The sequence below is a fragment of the Sapajus apella genome, unplaced genomic scaffold (genome assembly GCF_009761245.1).
Source record: "Sapajus apella isolate SASKATOON/1434 unplaced genomic scaffold, GSC_monkey_1.0 scaffold79, whole genome shotgun sequence".
Lineage (NCBI taxonomy): Eukaryota > Metazoa > Chordata > Mammalia > Primates > Cebidae > Sapajus > Sapajus apella.
This window is the reverse complement of record NW_022437019.1, coordinates 2,283,020-2,310,489: the sequence shown is the minus strand read 5'-3', so window position 1 is coordinate 2,310,489 and position 27,470 is coordinate 2,283,020. Positions and strand designations below refer to the sequence as shown.

At 46.2% G+C, this 27,470-nt stretch overlaps 1 protein-coding gene, 1 long non-coding RNA gene and 1 other non-coding gene across 13 annotated transcripts in view; 2 read left to right on the top strand and 1 right to left on the bottom strand.

Moving 5' to 3' along the window:
- TENM2 (teneurin transmembrane protein 2) overlaps nt 1-27,470 on the top strand; it is a 1,283,391-nt gene that overhangs the window by 1,238,080 nt on the left and 17,841 nt on the right. For all 11 annotated transcript variants that reach the window (XM_032252759.1, XM_032252757.1, XM_032252755.1 and 8 more), the window contains 4 exons: nt 4,247-4,422; nt 6,024-6,259; nt 23,272-23,568; nt 25,602-27,216. In XM_032252759.1, the coding sequence (XP_032108650.1) occupies nt 4,247-4,422; nt 6,024-6,259; nt 23,272-23,568; nt 25,602-27,216 (2,324 nt within the window). The remainder of the gene's footprint in view (nt 1-4,246; nt 4,423-6,023; nt 6,260-23,271; nt 23,569-25,601; nt 27,217-27,470) is intronic.
- LOC116533139 lies at nt 2,265-2,390 on the top strand. The gene has a single exon (XR_004261101.1). It is a non-coding gene; the product is annotated as a U4atac minor spliceosomal RNA (small nuclear RNA).
- LOC116533121 lies at nt 5,006-6,087 on the bottom strand. Its single transcript, XR_004261092.1, has 2 exons — nt 6,014-6,087; nt 5,006-5,601 (listed from the first exon to the last, which is right to left on the bottom strand). It is a non-coding gene; the product is annotated as an uncharacterized LOC116533121 (long non-coding RNA).

Below are 27,470 nucleotides of genomic sequence, written 5' to 3'. Positions count from 1 at the left end.
GAATTTTGCTTCTGTTATCCAGGCTGGAGTGCAATAGCGCAATCTCAGCTCACCACAACCTCCGCCTCCCAGGTTCAAGTAATTCTCCTGCCTCAGCCTCCCATGTAGCTAGGATTACAGGCATGCGCCACCACGCCCAGCTAATTTTGTATTTTTTTTAGTAGAGACGGGGTTTCTCCATGTTGGTCAGGCTGGTCTCGAACTCCCGACCTCAGGTGATCCACCCACCTCAGCCTCCCAAAGTGCTGGGATTACAGGTGTGAGCCACCGCACCTGACCACATTAGGCCTTTTTAACACCTCACTTTGCGTTTCTCCAGCTCTCTTCCCACCTCCCAGTACTGCCTGCTGGTCTCCCATCCCCTGCAGGAGCGGAGTCTGCCTTAGCAAACTTGGGGCTCAGAGGGGCAGAAAAACACATCACCCTTAAAGGCAGTCCCTCCAGAAGAGAGAAATGATAAAGAGCCTCTTTAGTCATGTTCAACTCCTTCTCCCAATCCAGCAACTGGGGAAGGAGCAAATGTCAGGTCAAATGAAAAGATGGAAGTTGACTTCCCACGGAGTGGGGTTCAAGAGTTATTTTACAGAATAAGCTGGCATGCAATTCATGAAGGCTGTAATGGGCCCCTTTAAAAGTTGCATTTCTCTCTCCTCTTTGTCCTCGGAAGTGGAGAGCTGGGCAGAAATCCAGCTGATATGGGAATGCCCTTTGGAAACCCTACCATGCCTGCTAAGTTCCCAGACTAGGGAAGATCAGCTTGCATTCCTGAAAAGAACAGTACTGTACTTAAAATTGCACCCTCTACTCCCTATTCTCTCTCCACTCTCGCCGTTCTTTATTGTAGTCCTTAGTACCTATTACTCACCATCTAACATACTCTCTTTTTCCTATCTTGGTTTAGTTTCGCCCTCTTCAGCCAGCACGAGGGCAAGAATTTTGCCCCATTTTCTTCCCAGCCGTATCTTCAGTGCCCTGATCTGTGTTTGGCACATCATAGGCTCTTGATGAATATGTATTGACTACATAATTCAAAGGCAGCCTCCAGCCTCACTCCAGCCAAGGCTGGGCCAGTTCCATTGGGTTGGCATTGAGATCCCATTGCTGGAACTCAGTGCCCTGCTCCTACATGCAGTTATTTGCAAAAAGTCCTACATCTGAAGATGCTCCTTGGGGGAAGTAAGTAGAGCTGGAGGCAGCCGAATCTTCTTAAAAGTTAAAGAAAATCTGTTTTTCTCCCTTTGGCCCATGAGATTCTAGTCCCTACCCTAAAGCTCTGTTCCTACTACTTCTCTCAGAAGGAAGCTCAGCAGCCTGTGCATTGTAAGTGTCCCCAGACTGCAGTGGTTTGAAATTAAAATCCTTGCCCTGGTCCCGAGAACGTACTTGTCAGCAGGAGGAGGAGCTGTCTGTTAGTGAGTACCGCACTAGACACCCCATACCCAAATACTTAGAATTGCTTTATTTGCTGATTTTTAAATACTTTTTCTTTCTGCTTATTAAACATGAAAGTATTGATTCCAAGTAATTTTTTTTTTTTTTATGAGGCAGAGTCTTGCTCTGTTGCCCAGGCTGGAGTGCAGTGGCACATCTCAGCTCACTGCAACTTCTGCCTCCCAGATTCAAGAGATTCTCCTGCCTCAGCCTCCCAAGTAGCCAGGACGACAGGCATGCGCCACCATGCCCAGCTAATTTTTGTATTTTTAGTAGAGACAGGATTTCACCATGTTGGCCAGGATGGTCTCAATCTCTTGACCTCATGATCTGCCAGCCTCAGTCTCCCAAGTGCCGGGATTACAGGCATGAGCCACTGTGCCCAGCCAATTACAAGTAATTTCTAAATGGTGGGAAAATGCAAAGAAGAAAATAAAGATTAGTCAAAATTCCATACAGCAAAACCACCATTAACATTTAAATGTCTATATTTTCAGAGAATTTCTTCTACCTATAGATACTGACATTTTTTACCCCTCCCTGAAAAAAAAAAAAAAAACTACTGTCATGGGAATGTATTTTGTATTCCACTCTTCCACTCAACATGTGTAGATTTGTCCATGCCAATAAACAGAAACCCATGTTGTCAGTCCTGACAGCTTCGTATGTTTCTACTTTATGGGTAGATCATCAGTTATTTCACGAGTCTACCATCAAGGAACATCTAGGTGGTTCTAATTTGTCACTATTGTAAATAGCACCTTTGTCCCCCTGCCTGGACAGGTGAGAAAGGTAAAAATTACCTTAATTCCAGATAAGAAAGCTCAGAGGGAACCACCCTTTTCTTGGGGTTGCGCTACTGTCCAATGAGCGCATAGTGAGGGCAGGACTGCTAACGCCTAAACAACACACCCGCATAACCTAGAGCTTTGCTTTACCTTAGTGCAATTTTTGGAAAAATGAACAACCGCTTAAAAAAAAAAAAGCACAGAGGAGCCCTGTTGATTTAGCAGACCTGAGTCCCCACCCCTCTTCACAACACAGGGCTTTCCAGGGAAGGCATGGTCTGCGCCACCCCCTGCCTGGGGCCCTGGACAAGTGATAGGGGTGGATCCTGAGCGCACAGTGATTCCTGCTGCAAGAGCTCCCTCCTCTCTCCCCCAGCACCTTTACCCAGTCAGGTGTCCAGCTTAATGTGATTGCACTCTCAGCTTTCAAACTTCTGCAGAGCCTCAATGTTTCCAGTTCTTCCCAGAAGCAAAATCACTCAGATCCCCAAAATCCTGAACCAGATCTGCTCTTCTTTATTCCAAAAACACTTCCTAAGTGCCCTCTGTCTTTGATGTTGTAATCCTAAACCCTAAGCTACAACGTCAAACAGGCCCTCCCCACAGGGATCCTCAGAGGAGGATCCCCCATCCCCATGTGCTACACAAGCTTTAGTTTCCATCCCTCAGAACCTGCCAGCTTTTTCCCTCCCCCAAGTCCAAAGGGAATAATCCCCAGGGGTTGAGCCACTTTTCTTTCTTTTTTACCCTCCAAGCAAATGTCTTCATTGCTCCGCCTTCTTCCTTCCCTTCCTCCTCCAGTAACAAGACTCATCTGGGAGAGGTCTCTACATGCAGACCTTGGAATGAGCCTGCTTTCCTTTCCTAGGTGTGAGAAGGGCCCAGCTCTCAGGGTACAGTGGGTCTTCCAAGGTGGGGAAAGGCTGTCCCAACTACAAGGCTTCTTGTTGAAGGGAGAGAAAACTCCACAGTGTGAGAAAAGAGGAAAGTTGACACATATACATAAAGAAGGAGGCCCCAATGTCAGGCCATTTGCAGGCAGTACGGCATGATCACTAGTGTCCCTAGACTTGGGTACTGAGGACAACTGATGGCAGGGAGTCACTGGGAAACTGTCTAAGAAGGCTGCTTGGGAAGTGGAGCCATTGATGGTTGAGGGACCTAAGATCAGGTTCCATGCAGCCAGGCCTTCTATGCTGAGCCAACATGGGCAGGTGGCATTTGGCACAAGCTGACTGTCCAGAGGCCTAGGAGGTGACGAGTGAGACAACATTGGACCCCAGTAGAAGAATCGGGGCATGGATGATCTCAAATGCCTGATTTTTATTTGATTGAGCAACTAATGGGAAAAGAGTGTTGCTTGTTTAGTAGAGAACTGACATGGTGAAACTGATATTTTGGGAATATTAATTTGGAGGCTTTGTAGAACACATGAATTAAAAAGCAAGAGAGGGCCAGGTGCATGGTTCACGCCTGTAATCCCATCACTTTGGGAGGTCAAGGCAGGTGTATCACCTGAGGTCAGGCCAATATAGCAAAATCTCGTCTCTACTAAAAATACAAAAATTAGCCAGGCATGGTGGTGCATGCCTGTTATCCCAGCTACTCAGGAGGCTGGGACAGGCAGGAGAATCACTTGAACCCGGGAGGCGGAGGTTGCAGTGAGCAGAGATTGTGCCACTGCACTCCAGCCTGGGACAGAGCAAGACTCTGTCTCAAAAAAAAAAAAAAAAAAAAAAAGCAAGAGAGGCCCGCAGGTGGCTGTTCTCTGTACTCTGTAACTGGAGGGAGCCTGAGACCAGGTGAAATGTTTTCCACGAGCTGAAGTCAGTTACATCAGCGGGTAGAAGAAAGCATCACTGATGTTTCTCAGGGCACAATGGGGTTTTGACTGTGACCAGGGGCCTCACTGAGATGCGCCACCCAGCCAACCCACCTTCCCAGCTCTCTCTTTCTCTAGCCCTATGAGTCTTGGGAACACTTTCAGCCCCAGTGACTGCTGCCAACCAGTGTTTCTCTTCCCCCAGCTACGACCATGAAGGCCGCCTGACCAACGTGACACGCCCCACGGGGGTGGTGACCAGTCTGCACCGGGAAATGGAGAAATCTATTACCATTGACATTGAGAACTCCAATCGTGATGATGATGTCACGGTCATCACCAACCTCTCTTCAGTCGAGGCATCCTACACAGTGGTACAAGGTGAGCCTCCACCCATACCATCCTACCCCCCAACTCACCCACAGACCCAGAACCCAGCCAAGCCCAACATGTGAGCCTGGGAGGACTTGCAGGGACCCAGCATACCCCCCAGCTTTCCATTTTATTCAAGTGTCCACAGCAAACTAACTCTATAAGAAGTCAATCTTATCGAAAATGACTTAATCAGATACAGTAGAATGTCACCTACACTCAACCAATGTCTAGATATTTGAACTGTCTACGTAGTTACCTGAAAATGTCCATTTTCCTCCCCACATCCTCTCTCCCTACTTCTTACCCTTCCACCACCACCTCTCCCCACCAACCCAGTACACATAATTATCTTCTCAAAGGCCATTTATTCTCTGGCCCACCACTAGCTTTCCTATTTTCTTGTTCCATCCTGATTCTCTCTTTTAAGCATTTGTTTGATGAGTTGGTTGCCCTGGGACTGGAGTTCTTTAACGATCTCTCTCCAAGACTGGGATCTCAAAGGTCTCTGACCACCCCGTGCTTATTGTTGCTATTAGACATGTTTTGCAGCCCAGGGCAAGCACTGGGGCTGGCCAGAAAATGAATTGCGCCTATTAATTTTTCTTTTAATTAAGATATAATGTCGGTGGGCTAGCGTGTTGTCAGAGGATAAAAGTGTCCTCTCAGTAGATAAATGGTGACATTTCTGGACTATTATCCCACAGCGGAGCCTGTTTCAATGACTCTATTTCTGCTCTGCCAAATGATTAATGATGTAGATTCTGTCCTGTGTGATGGCTGGAGTCACAGGAGCGACAGGTACACACTTGCTCACTGCCCCAAAAGCTGACATCCCAGAGGCCAGCCCAGGCCACTCCTTTGTCCAGACAATCAGGAAGCAGTGTATCTGTAAAAGGAGTCTCTGACTCACATTTCCTTCCTGTAACTTTTCGATAAAGGAAAAGGTCAGAAGTCTGATTGACTCGTGTAGCTTCCATTGGGGAAGATAAACACATTATCAGCATCCACTGGCTCCATCTCCCTCCTGTATGTGAGTCTCTTCAGAGTTCTCTTGAGTGAAGGTGGTATCAGGCACAGTCAGCTGTTAAAGCATGAGGATGGGGAAGGTTGATTCTTCTCTTGATTTTCTTGGAAAATCCTGGGCTTTGATTTGCAGTGGATCTGACCTGTGGCTATACCAGCAACCTTAGGTTAGATAGCAGGCAAAAGGGGGAAAAAATTAAAGTCATTTGTCTTTCATGTTTTCTTTTTTTGTATAAGCTAAAATATATATCTTAAGGTTTGGGAATTTGATTGACACAAATTGTGTAGGCAATAGACATCTTTAAGTGTTTAAACGTGCTATCAATAGTCTTCAGTGAGTACAAGAAACATCATGGTATAATTATTTCTGGAGTGCCACATATTATGTTTTTCTTACATGGATCAGTAGTATCTCTGCTACTTACCTTCACATGGTATATGTGCTAATTGAAGGCAGCCTTAGACTGATGGCTGCAAAGTACCATGGAAACCTATTTTAAAAAAAAATAAGGGTTCTATTCTCTTCTGACTAGTAGAGTGGATAATTTATTTCCCTATCCCCACCCCTACTTACATTTTTCCAGATCAAGTGCGGAACAGCTACCAACTCTGTAATAATGGTACCCTGAGGGTGATGTATGCTAATGGGATGGGTGTCAGCTTCCACAGCGAGCCCCACGTCCTGGCAGGCACCATCACCCCCACCATTGGGCGTTGCAACATCTCCCTGCCTATGGAGAATGGCTTAAACTCCATTGAGTGGCGCCTAAGAAAGGAGCAGATTAAAGGCAAAGTCACCATCTTTGGCAGGAAGCTCCGGGTAAGTGGTTCCACCCAATCTGTTACCACAGAGTGGGAGAGGATACACCCTTTCCTCACAGAGCTGAGAAAGTTCCCCAGCTTCATAGCCTCTAATACTCTTTTTACTCCCTGGAAAAGGCAAACTCTTCGCTCAGAAGGTAGACACCATCTCCCTTTGGGACTCATACCTTGGGGAAAACGTTCTCCATTTCCTAGGACTGAAAACGGCGGCCATTTCCTGCTCTGGGGATTTACATTATGCTGTAACTAGAGACAGCTTTGGTCCTCTTTTCACATTTGCCATCTTCTCTTTCTCAAATTTCACTGTCTGGTCAATGCACCCAATGAATTGGTGTTATGCCTACTATGTGCCGGGTAATTTGCTAAGTACTGGAAGAACAAAAATTTTAAAGTATCTGCTTTGCACTCAAGGAATTGCATGTCTGATAAAATATGCAGACACAAGATAATCACAGGTTAAGTGAAAAGACAGAGGCACATGCAGGGTCTGATGGGATCCCAGAGGAGATGTCACTCCACCTGAGAGGTGCAGGGAAGATTTCCCAAGAGGAAGTAACAATAAACCTCAGTGGGGAGTTTTAGCCAACCTCGTTTTCCCAGTACAGGCAACTTGCCCCACACGACATCTTTTTTAAAGCAGTGTATAACATTTATTGAGGATTACAGTGATGTAAACTCTATGTTAAATGCTTTGTTTGTGTTATTATAACTTTTTCAATAGTCCCACGAAGATAATTATTACTAACTCCATTTTTCAGATAAGAAAACACAGACTCAGGGAAACTACATTACCTGTCCAAGGACACAATGGCTAGAAAGAGCAATGCCAGGACGTGACCCCAGGTCTCTCTTTCTGTCTGGCTCACTCGCCAGTATGTCACATAGCTTCCTGCTTGTCCATGATCATCTAGGTCATCTCAGCAGATGTGGATTCTGCTCCAGTCACTTATCTGTCACCGAGAGGGAACAGTTCCTACCATCATGCTAAACCCTTCCCTGGGGAAGGGGAATGAATACTGGGGATCCCAATCTTTATCAAATTCAGCACATATTTATTGAGCACCTACTATGAGCCAGGCACTGTGCTATGCACCTAATGGCATATAAAGCAAAGCCTCTAACTTCCTGCACTTTACCTCCAGGGTGGGGGGAGATGGGAAAGAGAGGGGCAGATAAGTAAACTAATAAATAAAAATAACTGCAGAACAAGACAAGCACGAGGCAGTCAGTAAACAATGGAACAAGGAATTTATCAAATGCCTGGGAATACCTGAGAGTAGAAGGCTGGGTATTGGCAAAGCTTGGGTCATAACTTTTGCTGTGTAACTGGATTGAAATCCAGCCAGCCCAGGTGACCTCCCTGCAGAGCCAGCCCCCTCCATGTTAAGATTCCACCTTTGTCTGGCTGAAGTTCAAGTCTCCACATTAGGTGATCAGCAGTCTCCCATGTTTTTCTTCCTCTGCTGGTATCTGCAAAGTTGCAAACTACAGTATCTTCCTAAAGACAAAAATGGAATGAGATTAGTAGCTAAATCCTTAATGACTGGATTTCAGGGCCGTGTAATTGATTTTTGATATGCTGCACTGTAGAAGTTGATTATAAGTAGTAATCGTGCCTTTTCTCTGATAAATCAGTTATGCATTTTGACTAAGTTTTCAAAATAAAGATGAATATGGCCCTAAAATAAAGTGGCTATAATCCCAACTCCGAATATTAAAAATCTTAATAATGGTACTTGTGGTAATTAGCCCAAGTTAGGCGCGCAAGTCTTAGAACTGAATTTCTGCCAGGGTTAGATTTGCTGGCATCGTGTTTATGCAAATCAAAACACAGCTTTATCTATCAACACCTCAACATTTAATTGTCTGGTGTTAGTTCCTGTAACAACAATCACATATCCATTTAGCTCTCTTAAATGAAAATCACTATGAGATTATAACAGGTTGAGTGGACTGAAAATGTAATTTGAAAATGAAGGAGAAAGCCTGGAATTTATTTGCATCTCATTTATTTTAATTCAGTTCATAAACTGTTTAGTGAATGAAATAAAAGCAACTTCTGGAAATTGCAGGAGAGCAATTGGAAGAAGGTGTAAGGGAAAGGTTGAGTGTGATGTGGATTAAGGGAACATGGGAGTCGCCGTTCCATCAAATGTTTCATGAGGCCCATGGAAGGGAGTTTGCAGCCGCTAAGCCAAAGGTACCCATTGGTCCCCATAAGGCAGGCAAGCTGTCTTGGCCAGTGGCAATATGGGCTCTTATCTTTCTGTCTTAGGTCTTGCTGTGTCTTTTCATCCCTGCTCCACTGTCAAATGGGGGCATGAAAGTCCTCACTTATTCAAAAGATGTTTACTAGGGGCCAAAGCTACATTCAGTACCATGGAATGAGTAGACTCGAGAGAGAGAAAGAAAACTGAGTGCCACCACGTAGCTAACAGTCTCATGGAGACAACGATATTAGTAGTGTGATTTAAGCTGTAATACAGGCCCAAAGCGCAAGGAAAGGGATACTTAATTGTATCAGCTGGAAGAGGATAGGCCACAGCCAGGTAATAAATCAATCCTGAAATCTCATGGGCTTCACACGTCGCAGTCCGAATGTGTCAGGTGGCTCTTCTTAACGAGGACTCGCTCCAGTTGCTCTATCTTGAGATCCTGCTGTCTCAAGCCCAGGGCCTGTGCAGTAGCCGCAGCAAGGGAAGACAGCTTGGGTGATTCACGAGGGCTTAATGAGCAGGCCTGGACACGGCAGGCCTCACTTCCTCCCACCCTGGTAAGAACACTGTCGGGGACTTCAACTGAACGATAGGGAAGCCTGGAAAATGTCATCTTTTCTGAGTGCCTATGAAGATGATGAACAAAGACTTGGTGAGCACGCATCAGAGTGATCAAGTCTCTCACTTGACAAGGGATCAGGAAGGGCTTCATAGAGGAGCTGGAATCGGTTCTGAAGAGTAGTAAGAATCGGCCAGGCAGAGATACGGAAAAGAGGTAATAGGACAGAGAGTGTTGCCTGTGGAAAGGCCAAGAGGCCAAAAAGGGAATGGCATTTCAGAAACCTAATTCAGTGTGGCAGACAGTAGTGGGGCAGAACAGAGAGTGGGGCAGAACAAGAAGACGTAGCCAGAGACTGCACATGGAAGGGAACATGATGGCAGGCTGACATTTATCCTGAGGGCAATGGAAGTCCTACCTGGACTTTATTAGCAGAGTGATGTGCTGGGATGTGTAGCCTTAGAAAGCTCTCTCCAGGCTGGGTGCAGTAGCTCATGTCTGTAATCCCAACACTTTGGGAGGCCAAAGTGGGAGGATTATTTTAGTCTAGGAGTTGAAGACCAGCCTAGGCAACAAAGCAAAACCCTGTATCTAAAAAATAAAAATAAATAATAAAAAAATTAAATAGCCAAGCATGGCCAGGCACAGTAGCTCATGCCCGTGATACTAGCACTTTGGAAGGCTGAGGCAGGAGGATCCCTTGAGCCCAGGAATTGGAGACCAGCCTGTGCAACATGGGGAGATCCTGTTATGGGAGCGCCACACCTGTGGTCTCAGCTACCTGGGAGGCCAAGGGAAGAGGACCGCTTGAGCAAAGGAGTATGAGGCTGCAGTGAGTTATGATCAAGCCATGTACTCCAGCCCGGCAACAGATCAAGACCCTGTCTCAGAAAAAAAGAAAGGCTTCTCTGACTTCCTCGGGTATAGAAGAAGATAGGTGAGAAGCGGAAGAGATAGGAGGAGAGGAACAGAAAGGAGAGTGCTGCATTTGTCCAAACAAGACACTAAAGCATCAGCAGCAAGGAAAGAAAGAAGGTGGGGAGAGAGATTTGAGAGATGGCTAGCACATGAGGTTTGGGTGACTAGCAGGGCTGCTGTGTCATGCTGACCTTTTGACAGGCTCTCCCCGTGATCATGTAGGCCAGGAAGGCTGGGTGGACGTCCACTCTCTGTGAGCTGTGTGAAGGAGAGTGACTGGGAGCTGAAACCCAAGCTCGAGATGTGAGATTCTGCTGGTCCCAGACCTGCCTCTTGGAATGGGGAAGAAACTGAATGAACTTTGAAATGCAGCCATTTAACCAGCACCGTGTAAGCACTGCTCCCCCTGTGGAGAGCAGGGAATTTGGGGAGAATGTGTGGATATCATGCATGAAGCAAATGGCCTGACCTTCCCCGGGACTGGCAAGCTCTTGGGAGCCTGGTCAGCTGAGGGGTGTGAGGGCCCAAGGCTCTGAACATTCCTGGAGTTTAGAGAAGACCAAAAATCTCAGTGAATCCTTCATGATAGAACAGTGCCTCGTGAAACTCCAACTCACCCAGGTACCCTTTCTTCCCACAGTCCTCTGGACAGAGGCACCTGTTAGCAGAGCAAAGTGGCAGTGGCTCTTCCTTACAGGCTGGGGAAATGGAAGATGATTGCATGTGGATAGACCAGGACCACCTCCTTTCACCAAAAGCTTTGTAACGGACTGTTAGTCCCTTCATTCCTGCATAAACTCAGTGCAGGGAAGACTTTCATATACTTCCCAAGGACTCCTCAAAGAATCTCCTTTGAAAGAGTCTTCCCGCTCCTCCCCTCACTGCCCTCCACTCCTTCCTTCACTCACTCTGGACTTGCAAAAACATGAAGCAGTTGCATCGTGAAGTCTGTGAGCTCCATGAGTGCAGGGACCTGTATCCCTGGTGACAAGTGCCACGTGGTGCTGAGACAACAGGTGACAAAGATGTGATAACCGTGCCTTCTATAGGCTCCTTCTTAATGTGTAAATGTTCGCCCACCAAAGCAGGTATAAATTCATAAACACATTGCCCCTGTGTCTGTCTGGAATCCTTCCACCGCAAGAGACAGGAAGTGCATTCAAACTAACAACACTGAAGGGCAGGCGCTGTCTCAACACTGAAGGGCAGGCGCTGTCTCACCTAACACGGCCACCACAAGGGAGAAGCTGGCCTTAGAGACTCCAAGATGTCATCAGATGGTGTATTCATCTGTTTTCACGCTGCTGATAAAGACATACCCGAGACTGGGAAGAAAAGGAGCTTTAATTGTACTTACAGTTCCACATGGCTGGGGAGCCCTCAGAATCGTGGTGGGAGGTGAAAGGCACTTCTTACATGATGGCATCAAGAGAAAATGAGGAAGAAGCAAAAGCGGAAACCCCTGATAAACCCATCAGATCTCATGAGACCTATTCACTATCATGAGAATAGCACCGGAAAGATCAGTCCCCCATGATTCAATTACCTCCCCCTGGGTCCCTCGCACAACACACGAGAATGTTGGGAGACACAATTCAAATCAAGATTTGGGTGGGGACACAGCCAAACCATATCAGATGGACACCTCTCTCTCTCTCTCTCCCTCTCTCTCTCTCCCTCTCTCCCTCTCTCTCTCTCTCTCCCTCTCTCTCTCTCTCTCTCTCTCTCCCCCTCTCTCTCTCTCTCTCTCTCGCTTTCTCACAGCCCACTTCCAGCCTATGGTAGTGTTTCTCTCTGAACAATTAACCTAATTTTCTCCTATAGGAGACTGCTGTCCTCTTCACATTGTGGAAAGGTGGGGCAGGGGCCGTTCAGCCACTTAGCCAAAGTTGTCTCCAGGCTTACTTCATCACAGCTAAGTGAACCCAGAAGAAAAAGGAAGGGATCTCCCCCAGCATTTGTATTTTTCATAAAATATCTTATGGAAGAAGGATTGAACTGGCAGAGGGAGTTCACATTCCTGGGCCAATCACTGGTCAGGGAGCTGGGGATCGGTGATGAGCCAGGCAGGCACAGGTCACATGACCATCCCTGCATCTTGTAATAGACATCTCAGTAAAAGCACCTAGACAGGGAAGCCCTAGAGAAAAAAGATGCTATACCCAAAAAAGAAAGAAAGAGGTACAAGTTTAAAATAAAAATATCCCACATACATTCCACATCCTCCATCCCTCCCAAGTCTAATCATAAGGCGAAACTCCTGCCCTGAGGCTCTCTTGAGGCACTGCCTCCCACCCCAACAAGCCTTATTTCTAGGCTTTTGGAAGAGAGAACTAAAATCAACTCCTTCTATTAAGATTTAAAACTTCTACTCTTTCCTAAAATGGATTTTGTGCAGGATGGTTCTCTTTGAAAAGGAAAGCGTATAACCACGCTCCAGGATATTTCTTCCTGATTATGATTTACATAGAGATTGAAGAAGCAAGAAACAGCTACATGTGTAGGTAGCAGAACAAAAGAAAAATTGCTTCCAAGATAATCTTCCATCATGATATTGGTATTAGTGTTATTAGTATTCCAAGAAGAAGTGGGAGTTAGTAATTTTGTTTTGGCTCCCATATAATTAATATGACATTGCAATTACGTGTTGGCATGTGTTACTTTTACTTATGTGGCAAATCACAGTGACAGAGAAGTGAGGTGGGGGGATGGGCGCGCCTGTGTGCGTGTGAACACACACACACGAACTCTGTTCTGCATGGAACCCACTCAAGCAGGTCTGTTAACACACACAAGTCATTATGAAAGCCTGAATTTTAACAGCTTCTTCCTGCCACAATGCATGCATTCCTCACTTGACTAATATTTTATATTTCAAACACCTCCTGTGTTCTTGGCACTATGCTAAGTACTGAGTGCACATTGGTGAACAAAAGATTATACCTTACATGGTGAGCAGCACTTACGCAAGCAGAACTTGTGATAAATGAGCTGGACGCAGTGGCTCACACCTGTAATCCCAGCACTTTGGGAGGCCGAGGCGGATGGATCACCTGAGGTTGGGAGTTCAAGACCAGCCTGACCAACATGGAGAAACCCCCATCTCTACTAAAAATACAAAATTAGCCAGGGGTTGTGGCGCATGCCTGTATTCCCAGCTACTTAGGGGCTGAGGCAAGAGAATCACTTGAACCCTGGAGGCAGAGTTTGCAGTGAGCCGAGATCACACCATTGCACTCCAACCTGGGCAACAAGAGCAAAACTGTCTCAAAAAAAAAACAAAAACTTGCAATAAATTTAATATTAGCTTAAATAACACATAATTAGAAGGGCAAGCCTCTGCAAACACATTAAATAATGTATTCCCCAAGCAAGCATTACTTTTGGATGACTCCTATTTTGGATGATGATGTGGAAAAGTGTAAAGACCCTAATGGAGCTTATGCCTTAAGCTCTCACACCTTAGCAAAGAGAAACAAATAATAATCAAATAAATGTACAAACAACATATAGAAATTGTGAGCCAGACGCAGTGGCTCATGCCTATAATCCCAGCACTTTGGGAGGCCAAGGCAGGCAGATCACCTGAGGTCAGGAGTTTGAGACCAGCCTGGTCAACATGGCAAAACCCCCATCTCTACTAAAAATACAAAAATTAGCCAGTCGTGGTGTCAGGTGCCTGTAATTCCAGCTGCTCGGGAGGCTGAGGCAGTAGAATCATTTGAACCTGGGAGACAGAGGTTGCAGTGAGCTGAGATCACACACCACTGCACTCCAGCCTAGGTGACAGTGAGAGACTCCACCTCAAAGAAAAATGAAAAAGAAATTGTGATGGGTGCTTTGGCAAAAATGTAGGGCAGGGATAATACGGAATATATGATATAGGTTAAGGCATCTCTGAAAAAATGACATTTGAAGTGAGAACTGAATGATGAGTAGGTAGGAATTTCCCAAACATGAAGTGGGGTGAAAAGCCTCTATGCTAAAGCCCTAGCATGTGCAAAAGGGCCTGAGGCAGAAGAGACTGTTGCCTGTGTCCTGAACAGAAGGGGAGCTCCAGTGTGGCTGGAGTAAACCAGCTGAGGGTAAGGTCAAGGGGTACAGCTTTATCTTATTGGCCCTTTTAAGAATCTTAGAAATACCGAAGTCTTCCGCAGATTATCCAACCGGTACATGCAAATGAGCCCTCATCAGGAGCCTCCATGGACACTAGGAAATATACAACATTCCTGACTTCTGGAAGTTCAGGTCAAGGATAACAAGAGTGGCCTATTCTGGTCATCTGGGCCGAGCCTGTTACAGACATCCCCCGCCCCTTCTCACTATATCCCTATCAATGGACCACCCACCTCCACTAGAACCCTCACAGCACCGCATGAAAACAGCTATCCTCTGCCTGTGCAGGGCCCTTGCTCATCCCCTGAGCTTTCATTTGCTGACCCTCCCCTTCTGGAATATTCTCCCTGACTTTTCTCCCACCCTCACTGTCCAAGCCGTACTCATACTCAGGCCCCCACCAAGCAGCACTTTCTCTGGGAAACCATCCTCGTCAGCCCCAGCTCTGGCTCCACGTCCTTCTCATTGCCACAGTGTTCCTTCCCTATGTCTACTGCCATTACCACACTAAAAATGTTTTCTGCTGTTGGCTCAGCCTGTCTTTATCCCCTTCTGGCTTGTAAGTTCCAGTAGGGCAGGGGCCATAACTGTCTTGCTCTATCTTAAGTGATAGTCCCAGTAACAAACACATAGTAGGTGCCCAGTAAATATTGAATGAAGGAATGAATGAATGGAATTTTCCATTGACCTAATGAAAATCTGCTCCCTCCCCACTCTGCCTATGAATTCCAGACCCCAGAGGCCTTCCAGAATGACTCTAATAGCTCTTTGGAATGAAGCTTTTCAGATATTTGGAGGCCACAGATGTCCTAATCATATATTCCTTTTTTTTTTTTTTTTTGAAATAGAGTCTTGCTGTGTCACCCAGGCTGGAGTGCAGTGGCACAATCTCAGATCACTGCAACCTCTACCTCCTGGGTTCAAGCCATTCTCCTGCCTCAGCCTCCCGAGTAGCTGGGACTACAGGCCTGCACCACCATGCCCAGCTAATTTTTCTATTTTTTAAGTAAAGACGGGGTTTCACCATGTTGGCCAGGCTGTTCTTGAACTCCTGACCTCAAGCGATCCGCCCGCCTCAGCCTCCCAAAGTAGTGGGATTACAGGCATGAGCCACCACCTCCAGCCTAATCATATTTTCTGTTTTTGGTTTTCCATGTTCATCACATCATCAGAGTTAGCAGGGTTGTTGTACCGAGTCTGATTCAGTCTACTTATTCACTGATGTTCACTGAGCAACAAGCACTTTTCAAAACAAAATAGAGACACTAAGAAAAAAAAGATAAAGTCCCAACTCACCAGTTCACAGGCCATTACAGACAAGAAAACTGACACATGAATGGCGAAGGTATGGTTTTGGTATGGCAAAGCTAATCAGTGGCACTGATTAGTGTCAAAACCACAACTCAGCCTTGGGTCTTCCCACCTTTCCACCTGACCTCCATCCAAAACAGCAAGTCATCCAAAAATAATGTTTGCTTGGGGAATAATTATTTAATGTGTTTGCAAAGGCTCACCCTTCTATTGATGCATTATTTAAGCTAATATTAAATTTATAGCAAGTTGTTTTGTCTGCACAAGCACTGATCCCAATATAGCATTGAGTCTTGTTGTATGGGAGCTGGGGATCGCTGCTTTTAAAATCCCAAAGGCCAGTGCAGTGGCGCGTGTCTGTAGTCCCAGCTACTCGGGAGGCTGAGGTGGGAGGATCGCTTGAGCCCAGGAGTTCTGGCCTGTAGTGCGCTATGCCGATTGGGTGTCCGCACTAAGTTCGACGTCAATATGGTGACCTCCCAGGAGCGGGAGACCACCAGGTTGCCTAAGGAGGGGTGAACTGGCCCAGGTCGGAAACGGAATAGGTCAAAACCCCCATGCTGATCAGCAGTTGGATGGTGCCTGTGAATAACCACTGCACTCCAGCCTGGGCAACATAGGGAGACCCTGGCTCTAAATAAATAAATAAATAAATAAGAAATAAATAAAATAAATAAATAATAATAAATAAAAAATAAATAAAATAAAATCCCAGAGTACTGACCCAGAAAGAAAATAAAGATGTCCTCTAGGCCAGGCTTTCCCTCTGGGTAGGTAAATAACTCAACTCTCCAAGGCAAACACTTCTGCTTTTCAAGGTTGCCAGACAGGGAGACTCTCATGACCTCCCTCACTAATCCTTTCTTGGGTTTCCCGTACTCAAAGCAGGATGTGCAAAGGGTTCTTCTGTACGTCTAACTGAAATCTCTCCTGCTGTGTTACAATTCCATTTCCTGGAGGGGATCCAGCCCAGTGTAATTTCCTCCCTCATGTTTCTGAAATCACCAGCTCCTGTCATTGCCCCCGGAGCTAAGTTAGAGTCACCGGTTATAGGCCCAGCAGGCCCATTCTGACTACAGCGTTTCCTTTTCTCTAGGTTTTTTATGAGCTTCCTTGTGACAGGCGTATGCTTGGTTAGATCAAAACATTCTGGGGGATATTCCGCAGGGGAAACCACTTCCCAAAGTCTGCCCTCTGAAAAAATAAAAAAGCATGCTAAATAGCTGAGTTTTATTAACTGGGGAAGCCAGGCTGAGGAAAATGCCTGATAATTAAAAATAATGGCTTCCTTACAAACACAAAATTGTATTAATTTAAAAATTGGTTTCTCTATCACTGAATTCCTACCAAGCCGACTGGGAAGGGAATCGTGCTGATCCCGGCAGTGAAAATAATTCAAAATAACTTTCATGTTCTCCAGGAAGCCTCAAGGTTAATTTAAATATTGCTAGCCGGGTAATTTAATTCGGAATAAGAGAACATTGCAGCTAAATTAAAGCTCCCACATGCTCTAAACTGGGGGGCAAGGTATCCTCAAAGGGCCAAGCATGCCTGTTGGACCCTCCAGCGTCTCGCACCCACAGCTGGGGCACCCCCTTTTATAAATGGCACCCTCATAATTAAAGAAATTTGATTAGATTACACAATTGGCCTGAACTCCTTGGCTCACCTTCCAGTGAATTTTTCAGATTTAATTATTAGAAGGATTGGGCATTTTAATAGAAATTTTCACATTTCAAAGTTAACTCAAACCAGTGCTATCAAAAAATCCCATTGTCCCAGGAACATGGTAAATTTGCAAGTAAAAACCCACCCTAAGTTATCCATGGCTAATGGCTAGCACCTGTCATTACTTCTTTATGGTTGGTGCACCTGGTCAATGGTTAGAGGCCTCTCAGTTCTGAGTAACAACAGCAAATCCCAGGGTGTCAGTCAGAGGTTAGGGACTCCTATTCTTTGTTTACCCAGGACTTAGTTCTTGTAATCCCATCCAAGCACTAACCAGGCCTGATCTTGCTTAGCTTACGAGATCAGGAATGTTCAGGGTTCTTTCTGTAACCTAAGCACCGTCACACACTAATGTCATTGTTATTAAGACAGTTATATCCACACATATTATTTACATGTTAGACTTTCTCATGACTACATGTTACAGTATATTATGCACACATATATACATCTATACACACAGATGATTATATTATGGTTAGATATGTGATTTTCCTGTTGGTCTTTCCCAACAGGAAAAGGTAATATATGTGACAAAAAGTAACTAAAGATAGGGCCTATATCACACTGAGTGTATTTTAACCAAGAGTACACATTGGAATCATCCAAGAAGCTTTGAAAAATCAATAAGCCGGCCAGGTGTAGTGGCTCACACCTGTAATCCCAGCACTTTGGGAGGCCAAGGTAAGCGGATCACAAGATCAGGAGATAGTGACTATCCTGGCTAACAAGGTGAAACACCATCTTTACTAAGAATACAAACAACTACCTGGGCATGGTGGCATGCACCTGTAGTCCCAGCTACTCAGGAGGCTGAGGCAGAAGAATCGCTTGAACCTAGGAGGCAAAGGTTACAGTGAGCCAAAATCGGGCCACTGTACTCGAGCCTGGGAGGCAGAGGGAGACTCCGTCTCAAAACAAAAACAAAAAAATCAACAAGCCCCAGCTGGGCCCAGTGACTCATGCCTGTAATTCCAGCACTTTGAGAGGCCAAGGCAGGCAGATCACTTGTGGTCAGGAGTTTGAGACCAGCCTAGCCACCATGGTGAAATTCCGTCTCTACTTTAAAAATACAAAAATCAGCTGGGCATGGTAGTGCACATCTGTAGTCCCAGCTACTCCGGAGGCAGAGACATGAGAATCACTTGAACCTGGGAAGCAGAGGTTGCAGTGAGCTGAGAACACGCCACTGCACTCCAGCCTGGATGCAGAGTGTGACTCTGTCTCAAAGGAAAAAAAAAAAAAACCAAACTCAAAAAGCCCCAAGCCCCTGTTCCCTGAGGAGCTGAGTCAGCAGGTGTGGAGCCGGCCAAGCAGCAGTGCTTTAAGAGAGTTTCCCAGGTGGTTTAGAATTGCACACTTGATAAAAAGCCCCTGGTCCAACACCCCTCAATCCTAGAGGTACACAACCTGCAGGTTAAGACAGCAAGCTCTGTGTGGTGATACTGGCTCTACCACTTAGCATTTACCTAAACTTCAGCAAGTCACTTAAGCCCATCTACACCTTGCGTGTGAAATAAGGATGATGACTGTCTGCCTGAGAGTGCTGTTGTATAAATTAGGTAAAACAAGGGCAGTGCTGAGAACAACACTAAGCCTGTGTACGTGCTCAACATGTTGCCACTGCCGTGGTTTTTCCTCCTTGTGTACCAGAGCAGACACCAAGTCTGGCATTAGCTGACATTCAATGTTCAATAATTAATAAATGCGCCGAAGCCCTATGATGTGAGCAAAAAGGAAAAAGAAATAAGAGAAGGAAGGATAAAATAAGGATGGCCAAGGGGATGGAAATAAATAGGCATGATGGGAAGTCCCCTGCAGTTGCCTCCAAAAACCCTGAAAAGCCTTCCTCATTGTTGCCACATCATTCATTCTTTTTTTTTTCCATTTATTTATTTTATTGCATTTTAGGTTTTGGGGTACATGTGAAGAACATGCAAGATTGTTGCATAGGTACAACATACGTGGCAGTGTGATTTGCTGCCTTCCTCCCCGTCACCTATATCTGGCATCTCTCCCCTTGCTATCTCTCCCCAACTCCCCACCCCACCACTGTCCTTCCCCTATTTCCCCGCAACTGACCCCAGTGTGTAGTGCTCCCCTCCCTGTGTCCATGTGTTCTCATTGTTCAACACCCGCCTATGAGTGAGAACATGCGGTGTTTGATCTCCTGCTCTTCTGTCAGTTTGCTGAGAATGATGGTTTCCAGGTTCATCCATGTCCCTACAAAGGACACAAACTCATCATTTTTGATGGCTGCATAATGTTCCATGGTGTATATGTGCCACATTTTCCCTGTCCAGTCTATCATCGGCCACATCATTCATTCTGCCTAACAAAATGGTAGAGCGGTCTGGAACCAAAATCTGAAACCCATAGGTTTAAGAATGATGGTGGCCTTCCGTAGTTGTCCAGATAAAGCAACCCAATGTGACCAAGCTTCTACTGGCAGAGAATATGATCTATCTTTCTGACCCTCACTGTGTGTTTTGCTCTGAGAATGAGGACTCCAATCCTCAATAATTCAGATGACATTAACTTTCGGACCTGTTTTTAAAAATTCCTACAACTCAGCCTTTGCCTTCTTGACTGTTCTTCCCAATTGCTGCAGGTTTGTTGATAGGAATCTTTCACTTGAAATTAGGGTTCCTTATAATTCCAAGAACTCGCCACCTTTATTCCTCTCCCCATGCTTTGATGCATTCTCTTTTCTTTTTCTTTTCGTCTTTTTTTTTTTTCTTTTTTTGAAACAGAGTCTCACTCTGTCCCCCAGGCGGGAGTGGAGTGGCACGATCTCAGCTCACTGCAACCTCCACCTCCCAGGGTTCAAGCAGTTATCCTGCCTCAGCCTTTTGAGTAGCTGGGATTACAGGCACACACCACCATGGTTGGCTAATTTTTTTTTTTTTTTTTTTTAAGTAGAGACGGGGTTTCACCATGTTGGCCAGGCTGGTCTCAAACTCCTAACCTCAGGTGATCCGCCCACCTCAGCCTCCTAAATTGCTGGGATTACAAGCATGAGCCACACGCACCTGGCCTATGCATTCTCTTTTCTAATTGTCCTATGACAAATATTCTCTCCTCCCTCTGAGACGACCTTATGGAAACAGCAATGGTTTGGGGAGTCTGTAGTCCTGGGTTCAAATTCTACCTCTGCCACTTGTCTAGTTATGTAACTCCTGTAGACCTCAATTGTTCTTATGTAAAATAGTTTCTACCTATGTCATGAGAGTGAAAATGGGCTCAGGTACGTAAAGTACCTAGCATAGCACCCATCAAAGTATCAAGGGCTGGGTATCAGTTTAGATTCTTTTCCACTGCTAGTAACAGAGATTAGAAGTGGCAGAGGTTTAAACAAGATTTACGCTTATTTTCCTATGATCTAAAAGGAGCTTAGAGAAAGCAGTCCATGGCAGTATGGATGAACACTGAAGACACCTAGAGCAACAGAGATCTAGACTGTTTTTCTCTAGATAGGCCATCATCCTGGAGGTCTGCAGCCCCAAAGTCACCTCCTATTCATAAGGTAAATGCTGGAGCTCGAGCCATCACATACACATTTCACCCAGGAAAAGGAGGAAACGGAAGAATGAAAGGTCACCTACCTCTCAGCTTAGTCAGTTTCCTTTAAGAATATTACCCAGAAGACCAGCCAACAACAACCACTTACAGCTTGCTAACCACCCCTATCTCTGAAGGAAGCTGCAAAATCTGGTTCTTTACCTGGGCACAATACTGTTTCCCAGAATGCAAGTACCTGTGGTATTAGAATTATTCCTTGTCTTCCCCAAAAGCTGCAATGTGGAGCTTTCAAGGGCTGTGAAAATGCTTCACGGTCTCTTCGTCATTTGACACATTTCAGGGCACTCATTGGATGTACAATACAGAAAGCAGTAAAGCTGGTGAAATGTGTAAGAGGTTAACTGGTTAAAGTCTGAAGGCCTATATTCCAGACCAACCCAACCACTTCACTGCTGTGTAACCCTGAGCAAGTTTTGTAGCCTCTCTGTTTGAAGCTATTTCTTCATTTGTCAAACGGTCTTACAATAGACGCAAAAATGCGTAATGCGATGCCTGTATATATTAGTCCTCAGCATATATTAAAGTTATCGGTGGCTCACGCCTGTAATCCCAGCACTTTGGGAGGCCAAGGCGGGTGGATCACCTGAGGTCAGGAGTTCAAGATCAGCCTGGCCAACACAGCAAAACCTTGTCTCTACTAAAAACACAAAAATTAAACGGATGTGGTGACAGATGCCTATAATTTCAGCTACGTGGGGGGCTGAGGTAGGAAAACCATTTGAACCCAGGAGGTAGAGGTTGCAGTGAGCCGAGATCGCGCCACTGCATTCCAGCCTGGGCAACAGAGTGAGACTCTGTCTCAAAAAAAAAAAAAAAATTATCATTACTATCATCATCACCATCACCATCATCATTATTATCATTATTATCAGTAAGTGCTGTTGAATTATTAGGGTAAAGTGGGGAGGTACCAGACATCTCTCAAGTGTCTTCCTTCTGCCTGTTTACATCATCCCTTGCCTTCAGCAGCCACCCCAGGGATGCCTGGATTTGCAGTCAGTGAAGTTGTGAGAGTCTGGGCTGAGTCTGGCTCATTTCATTCACTTCCACCCATCCACTGAGGGCTAGCTGAATCTCAGGAGTCCCTCTCCTTTGCCCCTCACCAGAGTCTAGTCTCCCAGCTCTGCCTTCTGGGATGGGCCTTCTTCTCTGATCAGATCAACTTCTAAATAAATATTAAATTATGTCTGATGTGTTCCACTATTCCTTTCAAATCTAAGTAAATCAGTTCTTCCCTTTGTTGGATTCCCCCAGCCCTGCTAAGGTCTCCCCACTGATGTCTTGCATTCTGACAGTGACGAGATTTTTCTCTAGATATTAGAAGGAAAGACGTTCACATAGAAATGAGGCCTCATATTCCCAGACCTTTGTAAAATATGGATTTCTAAGCCCCGTTCTCCACTCTTCTAGGTACCTTTGCTTAAGCTTTCATAAGAATCCATGGCAGCTGTTCTTAAAGATCATTAGCTTCTCAGCTGATGATGTGCCGAAAAGAGTTATAAGTTTCAAACATACAAACTCTCTTGCCCCCAGGGTGACCAGGCAGCCCAGTCAAAACTCCAGGGTTCAGGTCGATTGTACATGGCTGTATAATTTGCACACTGCACAATTTTCACCATTTACACTTTCTACAATGCCATGGCACCCTTGGTAATTGTGCAGTGCACAGCCTACCTAACAGTCCATCACAACCATGCACAGGTCAGTCATCTCTGGCCATAAGCTGCCTTATTTTTATATTCTATTGCACCATACAAATATTGCCTTTTTCTTTTTCTTTCTTTTCTTTTTTTTTTTTTTTTTTTTGAGACAGAGTCTCACTCAGACACCCAGCCTGGAGTGCAGTGACACAATTTCAGATCACTGCCATCTCTAACTCCCAAGTTCAAGCAATTCTCCTGCCTCAGCCTCCTCAGGAGCTGAAACTATAGGCACGTGCCACCACGCCCGGCTAATTTTTATGTTTTTAGTAGAGACAGGGTTTCACAATGTTGGCCAGGCTCTCTCAAACTCCTGACCTCAGGTGATCCGGTGATCCACCCACCTCGGCCTCCCCAAGTGCTGGGATTACAGGCATGAGCCACCATGCCCGGCCAAATATTACCATCTTCTTTTTTCTTTTCTTTTCTTTTTTTTTTTTTTTGAGACAGATTCTTGCTTTTGTCGCCCAGGCTGGAGTGCAATGGCATAATCTTGGCTCACTGCAACCTCTGCCTCCCGGCTTCAACTGATTCTCCTGCCTCAGCCTCCTGAGTAGCTAGGATTGCAGGCACCTGCCATCATACCTGGCTAATTTTTGTATTTTTAGTGGAGATGGGATTTTACCATATTGGCCAAGCTGGCCTCGGCCTCCCAAAGTGCTAGGATTACAGGCGTGAGCCACTGCACCCGGCCAATATTACAATTTTCTGTCTGTGTAATCATAAGAAGTTTAGAAAGCACTACTCTAAATAACTTTGGGGTTATTTATTTCTCCAGTGCCCAGTTACACCCTAGCCCTGCCAGCCATGTCCTCCACAGAAGCCTGAGCTGGCATGCCTGGGTGACACCTTTCAAACCCGGCCTGTTGTGTTTTCCTAGGTCCATGGGAGAAATCTCTTGTCCATCGACTATGATCGAAATATTCGGACTGAAAAGATCTATGATGACCACCGGAAGTTCACCCTGAGGATCATTTACGACCAGGTGGGCCGCCCCTTCCTCTGGCTCCCCAGCAGCGGGCTGGCGGCCGTCAACGTGTCGTACTTCTTCAACGGGCGCCTGGCTGGGCTTCAGCGTGGGGCCATGAGCGAGAGGACAGACATTGACAAGCAAGGCCGAATCGTGTCCCGCATGTTCGCCGACGGGAAGGTGTGGAGCTACTCCTACCTTGACAAGGTAGGTGAACAGGCTGCCCTGACAGCAAGGGCTTTCTGTTATTTCTCTGATTCCTGCTGCTCTTGGAAGCTAGCCTGATACACTTTGCCATGAGACATCTTAACATCTTTACTAAGACTCTACAAGGACTTTCCTCCTGCTCCCTACCCTCACAGGGAGGAAGAAAATCTGAAGGCAAATGTTATTCATAGCTCAGCACTGTTACCATTGGGGTGGGGATGCTAGACATTCAGTAATGGCAAAAAGGACGGATTGTCTGATTTTATTCCAAAAGAGAAAAAAGTGCTGTTGAAGCGGACAGAATCATCCCACTGGCAGAGCGGCTCATCATTACTTATGAATTGGAAATGCAGTGATTGATTTCTGCCTTGCCCTAAATTAAGCCATCAGGATGGGGAATTTTTCCTAAAATTCAAGCACACACAACAACCTTCTCCTGCTTGCCCTGTTGGCTGAAACAGCCAGTGAATTCTCTCTACATGATTCCCTGTGTCTGAAAGTGCCACATTCAGGTCTTCATGCAGGAAAAAGGTCAGGTTGGAGTGGCGGTAGGGAAAAAAAAGGTCCCTTTGGGCACGTGTCAAGACTTTTGAAAGCTGCCCTGGCCATCTAGTCATTAGACAGGGACTTGCTCAGCCTGAGTCTCTCACCTGGACTCCCCTTGGTGCAGGTCCATTTTTTCCTTTCTCACCAACTCATTACAGCAGTGACTTGCAGCCAAAGCTGTTACCCCTCTGCAAGACAGAACGGCTGTCCCCTTGGCCCTTCCTGAATGCTGTTCTCGTTATGCCTAAAATACAGGAAGGATTAACCAGGGGAGGCAGGAATCTCTCAATTGCCTCTAACTGAAGTCATTTTTATCCCCAAAGAATCAGTGATTCTGGGTTATTTCATCTTTGCAGTAGCTTCAAAATGCAGGATGTGGCTGGGCACAATGGCTCACACCTGTAATCCCAGCACTTTGGGAGGCCAAGGGGGGCTGATCACTTGAGGTCAGAAGTTTGAGACCAGCCTGGCCAACATGGTGAAACCCCATCTCTACTAAAAATACAAAAATTGGCTGGGCACAGTGGCTCACACCTGTAATCCCAGAACTTTTGGAGGTGGAGGCAGGCAGATCACAAGGTCAGGAACTCGAGACCAGTCTGACCAACATGGTGAAACACTGTCTCTACTAAAAATACAAAAAAAAAAAAAAAAAAGCCAGGCATGGTGGTGCACGCATGTAATCCCAGCTACCCAGGAGGCTGAGGCAGGAAAATCCCTTGAAACCAGGAGGCAGAGGTTGCAGTGAGCCAAGATTGCGCACTGCCGTCCAGCCTAGGCAACGGAGTGAGACTCCATCTCAAAAAAAAAAAAAAAAAATACAAAAATTAGCTGGCCATGGTGGTGCATGCCTATAATTCCAGCTACTTGGGAGGCTGAGACAGCTTGAACCTGGGAGATGGAGTAGGTTACAGTTCGCCAAGGTTGCACCACTGTACTCCAGCATGGGTGATGGAGTGAGACTCTTGTCTAGAAAAAAACAAAAATGCAGGATGTATTTTCCCTTTTTTTAGATTTAATCAGGGTGTGTGTGTCACACATCTCCCCTGCTGGGCCGAGTGGCAGTCATTTCTAAGCCATCTTGGGGTTCCTTATTATTGGGGATACACCTCATGCCTCTCACTTCAGCTGTCCAAGCCTTCAATACTTAAAGGATGGTCCAAGAAACATCGGCATTTGCAGAGAGCTTGTTACAAAATGCAGATTCTCAGGCCCCACCCCAGATCTACCAAATTAGACTCTGCCTTTTTACAAGATCCTGAATATGTTGCATGCACATTTAATTTGGGAAGCAATGGTCTAGGCAACCACCATGGTCCATCAGAATTGGCATATCCAGTGAAATAAATCTATTTAATTTGGTCTAGGCTTCCCATCCTTCACGACTTTTGAGTTGACGTTTGGGGAAATGGACAAAATTCTGTCTGTTTGAATGCTTGGTCCTCAAAAGCCAAGTGATATGTTCTGTTCCCCTTTCCTTTCTGCAGTCCATGGTCCTCCTGCTTCAGAGCCAACGTCAGTATATATTTGAGTACGACTCCTCCAACCGCCTCCTTGCTGTCACCATGCCCAGTGTGGCCCGGCACAGCATGTCCACACACACCTCCATTGGCTACATCCGCAACATTTACAATCCGCCTGAAAGCAATGCTTCGGTCATCTTCGACTACAGTGATGACGGCCGCATCCTGAAGACCTCCTTTTTGGGCACCGGACGCCAGGTGTTCTACAAGTATGGGAAACTCTCCAAGTTATCAGAGATTGTCTACGACAGTACCGCCGTCACCTTTGGGTATGACGAGACCACGGGTGTCTTGAAGATGGTCAACCTCCAAAGCGGGGGCTTCTCCTGCACCATCAGGTACCGGAAGATTGGCCCCCTGGTGGACAAGCAGATCTACAGGTTCTCCGAGGAAGGCATGGTCAACGCCAGGTTTGACTACACCTATCATGACAACAGCTTCCGAATTGCAAGCATCAAGCCCGTCATAAGTGAGACTCCCCTCCCCGTGGACCTCTATCGCTATGATGAGATTTCTGGCAAGGTGGAACACTTTGGTAAGTTTGGAGTCATCTATTATGACATCAACCAGATCATCACCACTGCTGTGATGACCCTCAGCAAACACTTCGACACCCACGGGCGGATCAAGGAGGTGCAGTATGAGATGTTCCGGTCCCTCATGTACTGGATGACGGTGCAATACGACAGCATGGGCAGGGTGATCAAGAGGGAGCTAAAACTGGGGCCCTACGCCAACACCACAAAGTACACCTATGACTACGACGGAGACGGGCAGCTCCAAAGCGTGGCCGTCAATGACCGCCCAACCTGGCGCTACAGCTATGACCTTAATGGGAACCTCCACTTACTGAACCCAGGGAACAGTGTGCGCCTCATGCCCTTGCGCTATGACCTCCGGGATCGGATAACCAGACTCGGGGATGTACAGTACAAAATTGACGATGATGGCTATCTGTGCCAGAGAGGGTCTGACATCTTCGAATACAATTCCAAGGGGCTCCTAACAAGAGCCTACAACAAGGCCAGCGGGTGGAGTGTCCAGTACCGCTATGACGGCGTTGGACGGCGGGCTTCCTACAAGACCAACCTGGGCCACCACCTGCAGTATTTCTACTCTGACCTCCACAACCCGACACGCATCACCCACGTCTACAATCACTCCAACTCGGAGATTACCTCGCTGTACTATGACCTCCAAGGCCACCTCTTTGCCATGGAGAGCAGCAGTGGGGAGGAGTACTACGTTGCCTCTGATAACACAGGGACTCCCCTGGCTGTGTTCAGCATCAATGGCCTCATGATCAAACAGCTGCAGTACACGGCCTATGGGGAGATTTATTATGACTCCAACCCCGACTTCCAGATGGTCATTGGCTTCCACGGGGGACTCTATGACCCCCTGACCAAGCTGGTCCACTTCACGCAGCGTGATTATGATGTGCTGGCAGGACGATGGACCTCTCCAGACTATACCATGTGGAAAAATGTGGGCAAGGAGCCGGCCCCCTTTAACCTGTATATGTTCAAGAGCAACAATCCTCTCAGCAGTGAGCTGGATTTGAAGAACTACGTGACAGGTGAGGATTCTGCCACCAAGGGTGGGTGGTGGCTCCCTGCAGGGCGGTTGTTGCTGGAGGGAACTTGGGAGGAAGGTCTCCCATCTGATGGTAGGAGAAGCCTGTGGGCCGCACAGCCCAGGCAGTGCAGTTGGCAGCAGTAGTGAGTTTAGAAAAATAGAGACGGCAGTACAGAGCAGTCATGAGGGCTATTTAAAGATGTCCCAACCACTTTCAAGTCCAGGCAGTTGAAATAACTTTATAAGAGCCCTTCC